General features: G+C 41.5%; 1 protein-coding gene across 1 annotated transcript; it reads left to right on the top strand.

Annotated features, from left to right (window-relative positions):
- Nucleotides 1–740: 740 nt before the first annotated feature.
- OVCH2 (ovochymase 2) lies at nucleotides 741–17,421 on the top strand. Its single transcript, XM_011954360.1, has 15 exons — nucleotides 741–828; nucleotides 2,459–2,568; nucleotides 3,329–3,420; nucleotides 4,828–5,000; nucleotides 5,347–5,442; nucleotides 5,683–5,834; nucleotides 6,667–6,856; nucleotides 8,629–8,652; nucleotides 10,623–10,713; nucleotides 10,837–10,961; nucleotides 11,700–11,840; nucleotides 12,218–12,348; nucleotides 15,369–15,462; nucleotides 15,967–16,098; nucleotides 17,339–17,421. Exons 1-15 carry the CDS (start codon nucleotides 741–743, stop codon nucleotides 17,419–17,421), a joined length of 1,722 nt encoding a protein of 573 aa, XP_011809750.1.
- Nucleotides 17,422–18,159: the final 738 nt, after the last annotated feature.

Genomic DNA, 18,159 nt, shown 5'->3' with positions numbered 1-18,159 from the left:
AGAGTCACAAATGCCCCAATGGACAGTATCCTAGATGACTTTCTAATAGCAGGGCTTCCTGAGTGTGACACCCAAGTATCTTTCCACTTCTCTCCTTCACCAACATATGTTTATAATAACCGCATAGTTACATTTGCAAAATAAGATAAATAAAAATATTTTAGAATATTGGCAGGGCATGGTGGCTCACACTTGTAATCCCAGTCCTTTGGGAGGACGAGGCAGGCAGATCCCTTGAGCCCAGGAATTTGAGATCAGCCTGGGCAACATGATGAAACTCCGACTCTAACCAAAAAAAATTATATACATTTGGATGGGTCGTTTGCAAAAAAGTAGGGATGTGTACCCTTGTAAACAAGGACAACTTTGATAGTCAATCCTTTTATAGAAAGTAGTAAGCTCTACAAAGGAGCAAGTAATGTTTGCAAATGCAAACCTTACATGCTAACCACTTTGCTAGCCAGATACACTCTGGAGGAATCAACTAATTGATGTAGGTGTAATAGGATATGTAAAATTGTTTGATCAAGACTTTGCTTCTGTGGTTGTTTCTCCACGTCTTGCGAAAGATCTTTGCGAAACACTACATTCAGAAACATCAGATGGACATGCTTGATATACCAAGTCTTGGTTAATGAATAAACTTGTTTTAAATTGGCTTATTGCTGGAATCCCAAGGCTTCCTATTTTTCTTTGCTGTAGTCTCTCTACAATTTCAGGGGAAAACTGTGAGTCTCAAAATGCTTATAAGCAGGAACAAGCTGATTTTACTACTAGGAATAGTCTTTTTTGAACAAGGTAAATCTGCAACTCTTTTGCTCCCCAAAGGTAAGTTTCAAATGAACTCTGTAATTACCTTTGTCTGAACCTTTGATGGCAATGGACATCACAACTCCACTCCATGTTTCTTTGGGAAAATAGGAGAAGCAAATATATTTTGGTTATCTAATTGTTTTTAAACAATTATTTTGGACTTATCTCCTGCAATCAGCATAGGACACAGGGTGAAACATTTATAGAATGCAACTAATGTATCCAATTAAGTGAACAATCCCTGTTTTCTTCACTTAGTTTCCCTAAGTGAACTGAGATTGATCACTTACTTGGACCCATTACATAATCCCATCTTCATTCATAGAGCAAAGTCTGGAAATCAGCATGGATTTGGAAGCATTTTTAATCTTTTGCAAAATCATCTTGCTGAGAAATATGATGTTCACTGTAGTATATTGTAAATGGTCTTTTTTTCCCTTTCAACTAACTTAAGCTGAAAACAGTTCTTGGCAGACTTCTCCTTGGTCAGACTTGTGCCAACCCTGAGAATCAACACGTTTTCTGACTTTGCTTTAGTGAATTCGGGAAATTGTAAATTTTGTATTTAAAGTATTTATGACTCATTCGACTGAAACAGTTAGAAAATAAGCTTTTGATCCAATGTCATCCTGGCATTGGGTTCAGGATCAAAACATTTATTGTTACATTCATGCTCTGCCATTATTCAGCTGTGCATCTCCTTGATTCTTAGTTTTCTCATCTGCAATGTGGGGATAACAGTGCTTCATTTATAGGCATAGAGTGGCATTAAACGAGAAGCTGTGTGAAAGAGCTTTGAATGCTTTAACATGTTGGTCTAAATAGCTATGCTCTTAAGGATGTGTTCTCAAGAAAAACCATTTGTTTGTCCATCCAGTGTTTCTAAGTGCTTACTTATGCCAAGAATTAAGCTAAACCTTAGAAATGCAGAGGTGAATAAGGCAATTTTTTTCCCCTCGAGTAGTTAATCATCCGATGATGGAGGCAAATAATTCATTATCACAATTCTGCATGACAAGAACTATAAAAGGGCTGAAGAAAGCGTGCTACACAACACAGGAGAGAGGCAACCCCACTTTGAGGAAATCAAGGAAGACTTCCTAGTTGAGGTGATCAGCAAGCTTAGGAATAAGAATTACAGAATTTAGGTAGGCAGTGAAGCATGGTGATTATGAGGCAAGGCTAGTTCTAATGCTCCTTCGAAATATGGAAAAGGATGACCTCCAGGAGGGACAGAAGATGTGCCATCCTTGAGTTACCAGGTGGTGATAAACATCCTTAATCTAGCCTATCCCTTGGCTGAGGAGTCAGAAAACCCATTGAGGGCAAAGAAATAAAAACAACGTTTTCAGGGATAAAGTATTTTACATAAAGAGAAAGGAGGTTTTTCTTCTATTACCTAGCAAACCTCTATCCAGGTACCAGCTTGTGAATCAGGACACTTCACTCCACTCTCCTTAAATAACCTGTCACTTTCCATCCCTCAAAAGAATTAAACCCAATAAAGATTTATTGATATCTGTCTGTGTGCTGGGCACCATACATTACAGTCTCAGACTCAAGTTTCATGGGTGAAATAGTGAAGATATTACCTCAATCCTAGAAGCTATCTAATCATTTAATGTTTGTCTCATTTTTTTCTCAGCTCCCAGTTGTGGGCGGAGTCTGGTTAAGGTACAGCCTTGGAATTATTTTAACATTTTCAGTCGCATTCTTGGAGGAAGCCAAGTGGAGAAGGGTTCCTATCCCTGGCAAGTGAGTCTCAAGGACTTCTATGCATCAGGAACTGTGCTAGATTTTATGGTTATAGATATTTCTAAGGTTAAGTTTATATCTTTGAGGAGCCTACAGCCTAGTTGGGTTGAAAGACACAGAATAGTCATCATGGCATGTGATGAATGTCATAAGAAAAAGTATTTACTTGTACATAGTAAATCATTTTAGAATCAAGTCAAATATCGCAAATAGGATAAGCAAAAATTAGAAAGTATATTGGAGTGGTAGGGTAAAGAAGAGGCTTGAAGCAGCTAGGAGTATGACCAAAGCAGTAGATCCAAACAATTTTCCTAAGAGGCTCACAGAAATTGGAGCATGTGTTGAAAGGCTCCCCAGCCCTCACCTTGCCTTTCTTCCAAACCTCTTCAGCTAGACTCTGCTATATCTTATACTCTTTTATCTTCATTCACAGACACTGTTCATATTGTTAGAACAACAGGTCTGCGTCAACAGTGTTATAAAAATAAGTAAATACATCCCAACACTTCTAAGTACTACCTCTGCTGACACATACTTACAGCCAATCATCTCAAATTAACTACCTCTCATCTAGACCAGGGTTGCCAGCACCACTCTTCTTTCTGAGCGGTAGTGTGTGAACTTTATCTTCTCACAGTTCATGATTCTCGATATTTACGAGTGAGATATCTGAGTCTGGTTTTGAGAACAGGCTTCATCACCATGTTTAGGGGGATCCCAGAGCATGAACTTGCTTTCATTTAAGGTATTTGCATTTTAGGTGTCTCTGAAACAAAGACAGAAGCATATTTGTGGAGGAAGCATAGTCTCGCCACAGTGGGTGATCACGGCGGCTCACTGCGTTGCAAACAGGTAAGAAAGGCCTAGCTCATGGGTGAAGATCAGACCACCATTTCCTCTCCCTTGGAATTATCAGCAATAACTCTATTAAGACATGGACCTGTGTGATGGGTGAGTATTGCTTTAATAGAGGAACATCCTAATTGCATGACACAAGTGGGGCTGGGTGACATTGTCAGGTGGCACTTGGTCGATGACATATATTCTTTTCAGAGGCAAAATTCGTTTTTACTTAAAATAACTGGAAGTTAATAATAGTATCCAAATCAGAAAAAAAAAAGAGCATTATAAAGAAGGATTTGTGAGAGTTTTCTTATAGTTTTCTTAAATTTCAGTGAAAAAATATCTAGTTCATTATGCATCTGAAGAAATGGATAAAAGAAAACAAAGGGGGTCCAGTAAAATAGAAAGTAGGCTCCCTGTCTTCTTTCCCATTGATCCTGCCTCTCTGGGATTCAACCCAACAACTTCCCTTTACCCACTTTCTTGTGTTATCCAAATATCCTATTACTGGCTATGTTCTGGGCATGTACTAGGCTGTAATCAAGATCATGTTCCCATATAGTCATTCTTTCATTTCAAGTCTGCAAACATTTCCTGGATGTTTACTTTGTGCTAGATACCAAAGATACCAAAATGACTAAGACATGATTTCTGCCCCCAGAGACTTGACTCTTCTTTTGAAAAGAGTCAACCGATCATCTCACAGCAATGTGGCAAGTGGTAGGTAAGAGAGACATTATGTGTTAAGTTAGGTACCTAATTTGGCCAAGAGTCAGGGAAGTATAACCAGAGAAAACATGCCTTTTTCAATTTTGTATAGAAGCATCACTTCTGGGAATGAAGGGTCTCAAAGGATGGCAGGCTGAAGTCTTTATCTAACTCAATGCATCCCAACAAGTTCCTTTCAGATAACATTAATTAGTTACAACACAGTCTGTGCTTTATAATATATACTAAGCATAGGATCTCTGACACTGAAGTAGCATGCTTACTGGGGATCACAAATCATTCCCAAAGGATCTCACTGATATTAGGTCAGGTCAACCTCCCAGGGTAGCTGAATAAACTCCCCTATAGCTGTAGAGACCTGAACTACAATGTATGTGTCTCTCTAGATATTTTCAAATAATATTGCAAAGTATTAAATTCATCATATCCTTGGCTCTATATGAACCCACTCTTCACTAGTCCTCTACTGGAAGTTGGAATCTCTGAATTTTTTTCTAACAGTGCTGGAATTATTCTCATTTTCTCTGCTCAGCAGCCTCACACCCCGTATTATTTATCCGTATCATTTGAAAGAAGCCAGTGTGTCAACCATTGCAACTGTATTCAGAGGAAGCCAGTGTGTCAACCATTGCAACTGTATTCAGAGGCACGATGAAATTCATTCATTTTGCTGTTTGCTTTCCATAGAAACATTGTGTCAACTTTGAATGTTACTGCTGGAGAATATGACTTAAGCCAGACAGAGCCGGGAGAGCAAACTCTCACTATTGAAACTGTCATCATACATCCACATTTCTCCATCAAGAAACCAATGGACTATGATATTGCCCTTTTAAAGATGGCTGGAGCCTTCCAATTTGGTAAACATTTGAGGATTGTGTTGAATTGTCTACCCCAAATTCTCTATAACCTCTGTGCCATAGCACATTTTCTGTGGTATATGTTCTGGGTCATGCACTTTGAGACAGGGATTTGGGCTTGGGGGTCCTACCTGAAACTCTTTTTGCTTGTGGTTCTGGAGATAGCATTACATGGAGTCAGGAGAGGGTTTTCTTGATCTGACAAGTAACCCCTAGAGGTGCCAGGCAAAGCTATCACAACTCTTATGAGGTCTTTAGGGGACCACCTGGATACCAACTGGTAAGTGGCTTTATAGTGTCCTCTCCTCCATGAATAAGACAAGCCCTACCTTGCTCTTTTCTTCAGACCATTTTGTGGGACCCATATGTCTTCCAGAGCTGCGGGAGCAATTTGAGGCTGGTTTTACTTGTACAACTGCAGGCTGGGGCCGCTTAACTGAAGGTAAGAACTTGTGTGCCATTCCTCTTAGGCAGAGGTCAGAACTTTCTGAAGGGTAATCAGAAAATGGAATTTTTAATCAATTTTTTAAAGACAATTGTGCATACATTTTTAAAGATAGAGAATGCCACATTGTACTTAGAAATTCAAGTCTTTCCAAGTGACACAAACACAAATGATGCATCTTCAACTCAGAAAGGGTGAAAGAGCCCCTGCTGGGGCTTCCATCTCTATGTTTTTCAGATGGCGATCTCTCACAAGTCTTGCAGGAAGTGAATCTGCCTATTTTGACCTGGGAAGAGTGTATGGCAGCTCTGTTAACACTAAAGAGGCCCATCAGTGGGGAGACCTTTCTTTGCACAGGCTTTCCTGATGGAGGGAGAGACGCATGTCAGGTGGGTGGGAGCTGCGGGGCTGTCAGGCCCCAGGCAAGGCTTCCCTTGGTTTTGTTTTCTTCTAGTTTTCTTAAATTTCAGTGAAATTTAATTTAATTAGAAAGTATATTGGAGAGGTAGAATAAAGAATAGTCTTGAAGAAGATATAGGGGTCAAATAGTGAAGAGTATGAGAAAAATGGTAGATCCAAACCATTTCCCTAAGAGGCTCACCTGTTATCAGGTGAGCGGCTGCAGGAAGACTGATCCCAGGTAAGGCAGGAATCTGGAAAGAAGGGTTAGGAGTACCAAGGGAGGTTACGTCAAAATAAACGGACAGTGGAAACAATCTGTTTTTAGCAGGAAGTGTGATTTAAAAGAAGTCTTCTGCTTTTTTCAAAAGACCAAATAACAGAGATAATGCCAAGAATGAACTCGGGGTTCTCCCATTCCTGAAGGATGGCTGACTCTTTTCTATTTAGAAGTTTCCAGTTTGTGGACGTTGGAAACTTTACACCTTGCCTCCATTCTTCCTACTAACCAAGGCCTGAAGTCAGTCTCATTGCTGGCCAAGACTTCTCTGAGTCTGCAGCATGAGATGAGAGAAAGAAGAGTCTGCTACTTTGATGAAAGCCATCGATGAGGAAAAGGGAGGTGGGATTGTTGGGTTCCAGTGATATTTGAGGATCATATGGGAATTGTGCTGGGATCTTCAGACACAGGACCCTGAGTCTAAATTATTAGAAGTGAGGAAATGACATTGATCCTCCTCCAGCATCCTTGGGAGGAAAAAGTGAGCACTTTGGGGCATAGACACTGACAGTGGTGCTAACAGAGGCTTTTTCCCTCTGCAGGGAGATTCAGGAGGTTCGCTCATGTGCCGGAATAAAAAGGGGGCCTGGACTCTGGCTGGTGTGACTTCCTGGGGTTTGGGCTGTGGTCGAGGCTGGAGAAACAATGTGAGGAAAAATGATCAAGGATCCCCTGGGATCTTCACGGACCTTAGTAAAGTGCTTCCCTGGATCCACAAACACATCCAAACTGGTAACTAAGCCATCACACAAGGTTGAGAAGCTGCCATTCTGCTAGGGTCAGAGAGAGCATCATCTGAGTCTTGGCAAATCAGAACACCTGAACAGACAGGCTCTACCTCTGTTCTTAGTGTAGCACACAAGGATTGTGAGATTTACCAAGTCTGAATAAAACAAGAGTAAAATATGGTATGTGGAGCAGCATGCAAATATTCAATGAAAAATTAATCCATCCATCCTAGACCTTCTCAAACTGGTCTTTAATTGAAACTATCTCAGTTGATCATATGCTTTCACCACTTACTTCTCAACAAAATCCAGCAAACTATAACAGATCAGTAGTTATCAACCAGGGGCAATTTTGCCCCCAGGGACAGTATCAGGAGGCAATTTTTTTTTTTTTTTTTTTTTTTTGAGACGGAGTCTCGCTCTGTCACCCAGGCTGGAGTGCAGTGGCTGGATCTCAGCTCACTGCAAGCTCCGCCTCCCGGGTTTACGCCATTCTCCTGCCTCAGCCTCCCGAGTAGCTGGGACTACAGGCGCCCGCCACCTCGCCCGGCTAGTTTTTTTGTATTTTTTTAGTAGAGACGGGGTTTCACCGTGTTAGCTAGGATGGTCTCGATCTCCTGACCTCGTAATCTGCCCGTCTTGGCCTCCCAAAGTGCTGGGATTACAGGCTTGAGCCACCACGCCCGGCCAGGAGACATTTTTATTGTCACAACTGGCAGGGCTGAGGAGTGGCTCTGGTGTACAGTGGGTAGGGGCCTTGGATGCTGCTAAACATCCTGTAAAGTACAGGACAGCCTCTGACAACAAAGAATGATCCCAACCAAAAGGTTAATAGTACCCACATTGAGAATCCCTGGCATAGATCCAGGTATGGTAAGTCTGAGAAAGCCAGGATGTACATGCAGCCAGGCCTCCATATCTGCAGGTTCCACATCAGCAGATTCAACCAACTGTGGATCAAAAATATTTAGAGAAAAATAAAACGATAAAAATAACAATAAAATAATAATGACAATACAAATTTTTAAAAATACAGTATAACAACTACTTACATAGCATTTACATTGTCTTAGGTATGGCAAGTACTCCAGAGACAATTTAGCGTGCTGCATAGGGGAAGACATGCCTAGGTTATCTGCAAATACTATGCCGTTTAATCTAAGGATTTGAGCATCCTCAGATTTTTGGTATCTGCAAGGGTTCTGAAACCAACCCCCCACAGATATTGAGGGACAAGTGTATACCCTTATGATAGACTAGTGAGCTCACTGCAACTTCTTTGCTACCTCCAAATCCAACTTAATTGTTTTCTTATCTGGTGGCTTCCAACCTCAAAAAGGCCTTTATCCTTTTCTAAAGGAGTTAAATTAAGTTTAGTAAGAGTTTGAGTTTGTTTTCAAGTGTATTGTACAGTGGCAGGTATCTGAGCCCTCAAAGTTTTACCTATTTAACCCAGCAACTCTTTTATAGTTATGGACAAATTATTTCCATCTCTAGCCTCTGTTCTTATGTAAAATGACCCCCTTGCTCTGTGAAACCTCCAGTTAATTACTCTTTCTTATTAGCCCACTCAATAAAGAGAATTAAATCATTTTAAAACACCAGAGCCCCTTTCCTACTTTATCCATTTATCCCTTCCCTTCTTTCCACAGATTAGATTTTTATTAGTTGCATATTGACTTAAAAATCTCTTCTGCACCAAGGAGATGCTAACTTCTTGAAGTATTGTTCAGGATACCACAGGCTTTCAATTGCATCTTTCTTTTTCTTTCCCAGGTAATCAGAGAAAGAGCTCCAGAGGTGGGTATTCTTTGCAGGCTGCTCCATCGGGAGCACAAATTAACATGTAGCATTTCTGAATGTCAGTTCCTAAAGTCTTCCTCTCCAAGAGCGCTCCGTGCTCAGTAGGTCTAAAACTACCACCTGGAGCACCTACAGCCATTCCCAGCCAGTCCAGGCAAGCCCATGCCCGGCAGAAGCCCCAGTTGCCCTCCCATTTCATTTCTTAGCAATCCAGAGCTCTGCCCCAATTCAGTCAACCTTTGCCAAACACTAGCTTGGAATCAGAGACTCAAGGTAACAGGTCAAGGCAGTGCAGATGTGGTCAGTAAGCTACACGCCTTGCCCTGAAAGTGTCCCTACTTATATAGGGTCTCATCCCCTTTGTTCCATTGCGATCCTGCAATGAATTCACTCTGTGACTTTGGGTGAGCCTTTTCCTAACTCTGGCCCTCATCCATAAAGAAAATAGCGTGGGCCAGATGGTCTCTAAGACATTTTAGTTCAAATCATCAGTGGTTCTTTGAACTTGTGGAAAGATCTACAAAGAGCAATATAGAAAAATAGTACCCTGAGAGCTCAGAGGAGTGAGAGGCTGCTTCTAGTTGGAAACAAATAAACTCACAGGGGAGCTCTGATGCACAGACATCTTTGAAGCTGCACCTTGAAGGAGGAGTAGGATTTTGTCAAGTGGAAATGGAATATGGGTAAAGAAAAATATTCCAGCTCAAGGAATCATCCTTATTAAAGGAAGGATCTTAAGCATGAAGACAAAAATTATAGGGCATAAATCAGCTAAAGCAACAAAAGCATAGGGCATGTGATGAGGATTTATAAGGGAGAAGAATAGAAACATAACTTGAGATCAAACTATGGAAACTTTAAATGCCAGCCAAAAAAGTTTGGATATGATTGAGTAATAGAAAGCTGATTAATTAGATAAGTAGATTTGAACTATACTTTAATAGCATAAGAGCAGCACGGAGGGAATGCATAGACGTATGAAATTCTGCATTAGTTTGAGAGACAAGAAATGAAGGCTTGAACCAAGGCGATGTCCACAGAATGAAAAGGAAGGAATAGAAACAAGAAATGAGGATTGGGAGCCAATTAGATGAAAGGTTGTAAGGAAGAAGGAGGAGGTGAAGATAGTATCAAAGTTTTGAGCACTAGAGACTAAGAAAAGGGTGCACAACAATAATAAAATCAGAAGTGGGTGCAGTTTTGCTGACCCAAGGAATTCTATTTGTAGCATATTGAGTTCTGAGGGAGACATCTAAGAAACCGTCATAAAAAATCAGGTCTGAAGTTCATAAATGTAGAGATGACGTCTGAAATGGAGTGTATGAATGAAACTGGTCCAAGGGATCATAGAGAGAGAGTATATGAGGATGAAGGCTAGAACCTGGGAAATACCTGCACTTATAGAATAAAGTATGAGGTCAGCAAAAGAAGAGTAAAGGGCCAGAGGTGGCTCATGCCTATAATCACAGCAATTTGGGAGGCCCAGGTGGGGGGATCGCTTGAGTCCAGGAGTTCAAGACCCAGCCTAGGCAACAAAGTGAGACTCCATCTCTCAAATAATTTCTTCAAAAACATTAGCTGGGTGTGGTGGTGTGAGTCTGTGGTCTCAGCTACTTGAGAGGCTGAAGCAGGAGGATTGCCTGAGCCTGGGAGGTTGAGGTTGCAGTGAGCTGTGATCGTGCCACTGCACTCCACCCTGGGTGAGAGACTGAGGCGCTGCCTCAAAAATGAAATAAAATAGAAAGAAGAGTTAAAGAAAGAAAACCAATCATAGAATCTCAAGGTTAAGCAGGATCTAAAAGGAACCAAAAAGGCATCATAGAAGCAAAGACAGGAGAAGATTTCATGAAGAACAAAGAGTACATCAAGAAGAACCAGGAGGCTATGGTGTTTGCAGCTTCTAGAGGGAGGGGCTGTTGTGGTTAGCCGGCACAGCTAACCCTGACTCTCCTGGCTTTTCCTCCCAGCCTGGGGCAGTGAGCAGGATGTCATAGTCAGCGGGGCTGAGGGGGAGCTGCACTTCCCAGAAAGCCTCCACCTATATTATGAGAGCAAGCAGTGAGTAACCCCCTTTGCACTCCTCCTCCTTACTCCCACCTCCAGTCTGGCTGTGGCCACTAATTGGACTGTGATAGTCATTTTCTGTCTAGAAATAACACGCTCTCCATGATCTGCCTACAGATGGTGTGTCTGGACCCTGCTGGTACCAGAGGATATGCATGTGTTGCTCAGTTTTTCCCACCTAGATGTTGAGTCTTGTCACCACAATTACTTGTCAATGTATTCTTTAGAAGACAGACCCATCAGTGAGTGGATTTTCACAGTGTCAAATGGAAACTGGTGCCAAGTGGGCTTAATGAGGCCTCGTTATCTTATGTCTGGCACTGAGCCATCTGTAAATGCCACACTTTCTGACTTCAGCTTTGAGACTCAGAATTGGGAGTGGGAAGGAACCAAATCTGAGCCTGGGTGATGGCTGCAAGGTCACAGGGCAAATCTGCTTCCCATCAAACCAGGCTTCTTAGGCTCATTTGCCAGACCTGGTGTCCATGAGGAATAAACTCTAGATATAGTCAGGGCCTCTCAGGATCTCCAGACAGGTCACTGCTTTCCTAGCTGTGAAAATGACCTTTCCCTGCCTCATCAAGCTAAGAAGGGAAATACAAAGAGACAACCATGAGAAGGAGACAGGTTACTTATAAGAAACAGAAATGGAATGGCGTTTCTGTGGTTTCTCAGCTGGAGGTGATTCTGTACCCCCAACCCTCAGGACACATTTGGCAATGACTGAGAAGCATTTTCCAGTTGTCACAACTGCAGGAATTGTCACTGGTAGAGGCCAGGAATGCTACCAAATATCCTACAAAAGATGCAGGATAGCAAGAACACAAAGTTCTGGCTCAAAATGTCAACTGTGACAAGACTGAGAAACTTAGGATTGGACAACTCCTGAAATATTATGGCAAATTCAGTTCTTCTTAAATCACTGAAGGGGGACTATTTTCTAGATTCTGAACAAACAATCTTTTTTTCTCATCCTGCAGGAAAATTTTGTGCAGAAAGCCTCCCTTCATCCATTCTTGTTGGCTCTAATTCTCTAAGGCTGAAATTCGTCTCTGATGCCACAGATTATGCAGCTGGGTTTAATCTTGCCTATAAAGCTCTTAAACCAAACTACATTCCTGGTAAAACCATTTACTTTTAATTACATACTATCCCCACTTTCTGTAGAAACTTAGGCCCTATAGGAATTAGGTGAGAGGCAGGGACGCCTCTCCCAAGGCTCAGCTGGCTCCACATGGGAGAGGGGCACAGGCCAACTAGGGAACAGGGGGCAGTCTCCCCCTCAACCCTGAGTTCACCCTGCTAGCTCGTAGTGATTGCCATCCAAGTGAGTTGAGAGGGCCTGAAGAGTTTTGGAGAATCATGCACTGTCTGTTTTCTTGTTGGCAATGTCTGAAAATGCAATTGGTATGTATCATTTTCAGGAGACAGGAGGGAGAGCAGTGAGAATTCTTCATTTGAATGGTGCCATCTGTTTGGACTTTTTCTTATGTTTCAGATTCAGGTTGCAGTTACTTAACTGTCCTTTTTGAAGAAGACCTCATACAGAGTCTAAACTATCCTGAAAACTACAGTGACATGGCTAACTGTGACTGGATTTTTCAAGCCCCCAAACATCACCGAATTAAGGTATTGACTTTGGCTGTGCTTACTTAGCTATGGTAAATTCACAAAATAGCTAACATAAGCACCATGAGGTCAGAGGTTTTATCTGATTTATTCACTGCTGTATTTGCAGTACCTAGAACCTGGCACCTGACACACAAAGCTGTCAATAAATACTTGCTGAATGATGGATCCACCCAGTTTCCCCTGCAACTACACATTTTTCCACTAGATGACACTCTGCTCTTTACTTTTTGTTTAAAAAAAAAAAAAAGTGCTGCTTTAATCTTTGCATTGAATTAGCAGGGTGCAGTGGCGGGCGCCTGTAGTCCCAGCTACTCGGGAGGCTGAGGCAGGAGAATTGCTTGAACCTGGGAGACGGAGGTTGCAGTGAGTCGAGATTGTGCCACTGCACTCCAGCCTGGGCTACAAGAGCGAAACTCTTAAAAAAAAAAAAAAAAAGAAATCTTTGTGTTGGTGACTTTCTTAGTCCATTCCAGAAACAAGCATTTCTTCTTTATTTATTAAACTGCTCACAAACACATTGTAAGTTATAGATAACAAAAGTCAAGGACAATCAGGCCAAAATCATCAAGGCTTTCAAGCAGAGAGGACAGAGCAAGCCTAGAGGAACCAGGGCAGATCAGGCTCAGGGAATCGCTGGTTTAAGAGGGTCTTAAGGTGTCCTGGAGTGGGCGGTGGAAGGCAAGGCGGAAGTCAATGTATAGAGGCCTTTGAACGTCTGGAAATGGAGTTTATTCCACATTTGATTAGCAGTGTTTGTGGTTACTTGTTTGTCCATTAAACACTAATGGACCATCTGCAGAGAGATATCATCAGGGAGGTAGAAGAAAGTGCAGTCAGGGTGAGATTGGAACAAGGCGTTTTCTTACAGGTCTTTCTCTTAAAATAATAATTGAAAACAAGACAGTGTAAGATGGAGAGAAAGGAGAGTAGAAAATAAAGGGGAGAGGAGTGAGGGATGATGAGACCCCAGCGTTCTCATGTACTTAAGAGATGGAAAGAGCTCTGAGATGTGGGAGAAACAAATTGGTGTGTTCTTATGACAGCCTGGAGAAAGCAGCCTTTAACTTAAAACACAAACCAAACAAAAAGATGTGACCAATCGTTTGGATACCACACTAAGTTAGAACTTAAAGAGTCCCCACCACACACCTCCATAGAAAGGGAGAATAATTAGACTGGAAATTGAACAATTGAGAGGAGCTGGGATTGGTGGTATCTGAAATATCACGTAAAGTCAGACATTAATGGCAGAAAGAAGATCACACAGGTTTTATGAATGAGTGGGGAAAGATGATACCGAGGCAGTTGGTATAGATTTCTTTCTAAAAGTTCCTCAAACTTAAACAGAGTTGGGACAAAAATTTCAGCAGAATTAAGGAAAATTTATTAGTGATGGAGGATAAAATTTAAGTTGTGAGCATGTTTCCAGGTGGAGGAAGAAGAGGAAATTTAGTTGAAAATCTGAAAATGCCAGAGCCAGAAATGATTGAAAAATATCTCTTCAATAAAGGTTGAGTGTTGTGCATCAGTGAAGTGATGTTCTCATACCCTGCCAGTGACAGCGTCATTTTGCAGAACTCATCTAAGATAGTAATTTGGAAATTGGTGTTACAAGTCATAGCAATATGCTCATCATTTGACTTGGAGTGAAAAGGTCCCCTTCCCAGAAAGTATCCCAGTAAGGGTTTAATAAATGTTTGAATGAATCCTATTTCTGATACATGTCCCCCTCCCCAAGCCTACCTTCACCACTAGTAATTATTTGCCTCCAGTTTTGTTTTATCCACACAGTCCTTTTTGCATCTCGCTCAGAGTCCGGGTCCCATTGAATCCCCACCAAACTGTGTGTTAAAACCGGAACTCCTATTTCATCTGCCCTCTTTCCCAGCACTCTTCACTTCAAATTCAATTGGCTAGTGCTCACCAAACTGCTCCAAGATCACTCTTTATTGTTTCTTTGTTTCTCCTTCACACTGTTCCTTCTGTCTAGATAGTTCTCCCTTTTCCTGACACAAAACAAGTGCCCCATGCAGGGAATTATACAAGAGAAGAAAAAAAGTAAATGCATAAAGATATTCACTGCCAAATTTTTAAGATAGCAAAAAATGCAGGTGTCAAGGATAGAGATAAATGAAATATGCTACCAATAAGCATCACGATTACGGAAACTATGAGAAAAAGTTTGCCATTATTTATTCTTGGGGAACCTAGGTTGATTCCAGGTGATCACCTTTGTTTTCTAGGTCATTACTCATCATAGCTTAATAATCTACTCGAGAATTTTGCTGAGGTTTACATTTAAGCTTAATATCCAAAATCAACTCTCTCTAACTCATACAAGGATTTCCTTTTTCATGCACATTCATGAGGCTTGCTACATTTGACTCTGAGCCCACTTATGCAAATGCTTTCAGTAGCTCAGATGATGCTTTGTTTTATATCAGCAATTAGACTCACTCATATCTGTGCCTTATCAGAATTTTGCTGTGAGGCATGGAAATTTAGTGGCAACAGGACAGAGTAGGTGAGAAGAATAGCCAGATATATCCTGCTGGGTAGAAAGACATGGTCTCCAAGGGGCACAACCAATTTTAGTCTTGATTCAGGAGAACTAGGAGTTCAAGATGAAATATCAGGAACCAGGTGAACAACACTAAGATGTTCAGAGAAGCAGTTTTGTGAATATGCAATTAGTTGATTTGAGTGTCTAGTTGTTTCCAGGGAAAAAAATCCCCATGCGGTAGCTCTTTTAATCTCTTAGAGTCGCTAGGAAGCTAAAATATTTGCACAGTTTCCTGCCCTTTGATTCAGGCCATATCTGGTAGCTATTTCAAAAAGTTAGACAGCCTGTGATATAGAATCCTTTCGTTGGTAATCTGACCCACTCCTGAATACCCCATTAACTTTCTCATCTAAAGTCTTACTCTAGAACAAGTTGAGCAATCCAAATTTCTCTGCTGAATCAAAGTCAGGTAATTCAGATTGTTTACTCTGCATGTAACTTCGCATCTTCTCAGCTTTCATTTCAGAGTCTGGAAATAGAAGAAAGTGGAGACTGCACTTCCGACTATGTGACAGTGCACAGTGATGTAGAAAGGAAGAAGGAAATAGGTTTGTGTCCCCTGAGCCTCAGCTTGCTCTGGTTTGTGTTTGGACCCAGTCTTGAGATGGGAACGAAAAGGAGACGGATCAATCTTCCTTCATCTTCCTGCACCACCTCCACCCCTCCCTGTGGTCTCACCATCACTCCTTTGTGTTCTTCATTATGGGGGCAGGAATAGAAAGAGGGAGAATCAAAGAACCACTGAAATGTGAAAGGCCCATGAGGAAACTAGGAGCCAGAAGGGGGAAGTTCCATTGAAACAAGTCCTGAGGCTAGAACCAGTTCCCTTAACATCATTGAGTGTGGGAGTGTTCGGGAGAGAAAACCAAACTGAAATGTCTTGGTGTTAATTACCTGTTTAAGGAGTGAGCTGCCTTTATTTTGAAAATGAATTGTGAAAAGCGTATTTCTCAACAATTACCTGAAGGACGGTTTTCTTTTTTCTTCTCTCCAATGCCATGGATATCTGCTGGGTGCTGGACAATGTCTTGCCTGGGCTGGCCTTCAACAAGCTCGGCTGTGTGGCTATGATGTCCCCACCCCTGTGCTGAGCCCCTCCAGCATCATGCTCATCAGCTTCCAATCGGATGAAAATGGGACCTTCAGGGGCTTTCAGGCTACAGTCTCCTTCATTCCTAAAGCAGGTAAGAAGATAGAGTCACCAACTCTTTGGCTCCCAGTTCTAATCCTTGTGATGTGAATTAGAGGGCAGTCTTTAGAGCCCAACATGGAGACAGTCGATTCTCACTATCTTCAATAATTACATCCTATCAAGCCACCATGGACACTGAACAAGAGAATACTCAGCCATCGCTCCTAGGAAATGTACAGGGTTAGGTGCCTGCAAGGTACATTTTCATCAGCTGATCAGTACATAAACTTGTTTTATGTGTGTTTCTGTTTAAAGACACCTTATTTAATATATATTGTTGGTTCATTACAATGAATTCATGGCCATTAAATTCATGGCCAACAGCACTGTGACTCATGTCTGAACAAAGCTTATCTAACACGTGTGTTTTCTATGTGAGGCACATCACAGACTTTTGCACTTAGGAACACTAGATGGCACTTCAGCACTATGCTTGGGGCCATTTTAAACATTGAGGTCACCAATAAAAAGAACAGACTTGAAAAAAAAAAAGTGCTACTGAATAGACCATGAAAAGGACACTTGTTTATAGGATGAGAGCTGAAGCAAAAAGGCAAAACATTGCCTTGTTTTACCTCATCTGGAAACATGTGCGTCTAACAACGTGTATTTTTTGTCACTCTTCACAAGCCTATGAATGATCCTGAGAACAACATAACTATCACTTCTGGAGCTGTAAATAATTTTTAGTGAGTAAGTGAATTCACATATACGGAGTTCACAAAGAACGAGTGACTGTATGTCTGAATCCTGGCCGATCATTACTAGATGTGTAATCTTAAGAAAGAGACATCTAAGACTCATTTATTTCAACCCTACTAAGGGAAAACAATGCATCCCTAATAAGAATGCAGTGAGGATTAAATCAAATAAGATACACTTGGCCACAAGCAAGTGTGCAATACATAACAGAGACATAGAAATATGAAGTATCTTCACCAGTTCCAGACCCTGGACATCTGAACTACTTAACCAGCTTCCTTACACATTCTCATACCCATGATTCTTCTTTCCAAATCCCACAAAGTCAGTTACCTGCTTTCCAAGTTGTTCATTCTTGTCAGTATTGAGCAGCTGCAGATGGCAAAGCCAGGTTATAATTAAAATGCCCCACTCCTCATTTGAAATACCTACAGAGTCTAGCTGACTGAGGTGCCCCAGAATTCTAACAATAGCGTCATAAATCATTTTCTGATAAATCTTCAACCCTGGCCATCTTTGTGGGAGCTGAGTAATTGTATCATACTTATACCCAATATACCCAGATTTAAACATCTCCATATCAGAGGATGAATCAATGTTTCTGGAGACATGAGATGTGCCAAATGGACAAACCAATGTTTCTGGTAAGCTGTTTTGGGTACCAAGTGATACACACAGAGTATAATCCAGGGTTCAACTGGAGAATCAGGTGATATAGATTTAATTACATCTTCCTCTAAAATATACTGGAGTCCTAACCTCCAGTACCGCAGAATGTGACCTTATTTAGAGACAGGGTTGTTACAGAGTTAATCAGTTAAAATGAGGTTATTAGCCTGGGCCCTAATCCAACATGACTAATGTCCTTATTAAAAGGAGAAAATTGGAAGCAGAGAGACAAACACACATAGGGAGAATATTGTGTAATGATGAAGGCAGAGGTTGGGGCAATACATCATCTACAGGCCAAGGGGCACCAGTGAGTGCCAGTAAACCACCAGAAGCTAGAGGAGAGGCTTGGAGCAGACTCCTCATCAGAGCCCTCAGACAAAGTCAACCCTGCCGACACCTTGTTCTTGGACTTCTAGCCTCCAGAATTATGAGACAATAAATTTCTGTTGTTCTAAGCCACCTAGTTTGTGATACTTTGTCATGGCAGCCCTAACAAACTGATACACCAGAATTGGCTTACGCAATTCTGGGGGCTGACTAAGCAGGTAAATCTACAGGCCAGGCGGTCAGAAAGGGAAAATCGTAGAAACACTGGAATTCCACAGCATGGGCTGAAGCTGTTCTTCACAGGCAGAATTTCTTCTCTCTTTTGGGGAAGCCTCAGCCCTGCTTTTAGGGC

Source organism: Colobus angolensis, unplaced genomic scaffold, assembly GCF_000951035.1.
Source record: "Colobus angolensis palliatus isolate OR3802 unplaced genomic scaffold, Cang.pa_1.0 Scaffold381, whole genome shotgun sequence".
NCBI classification, from domain to species: Eukaryota; Metazoa; Chordata; class Mammalia; order Primates; family Cercopithecidae; genus Colobus; species Colobus angolensis.
This window is presented reverse-complemented; position numbering and strand designations above follow the sequence as displayed.

Coding starts and splice junctions, on each gene's coding strand:
- OVCH2 (XM_011954360.1), top strand. CDS start 741: ATGCTTATAAGCAGGAACAAGCTGATTTTACTACTAGGAATAGTCTTT. Junction 829..2,458: donor AACTCTTTTGCTCCCCAAAG/GTAAGTTTCAAA, acceptor TTTTTTTCTCAG/CTCCCAGTTGTGGGCGGAGT. Junction 10,962..11,699: donor TTTAGAAGACAGACCCATCA/GTGAGTGGATTT, acceptor CTCATCCTGCAG/GAAAATTTTGTGCAGAAAGC.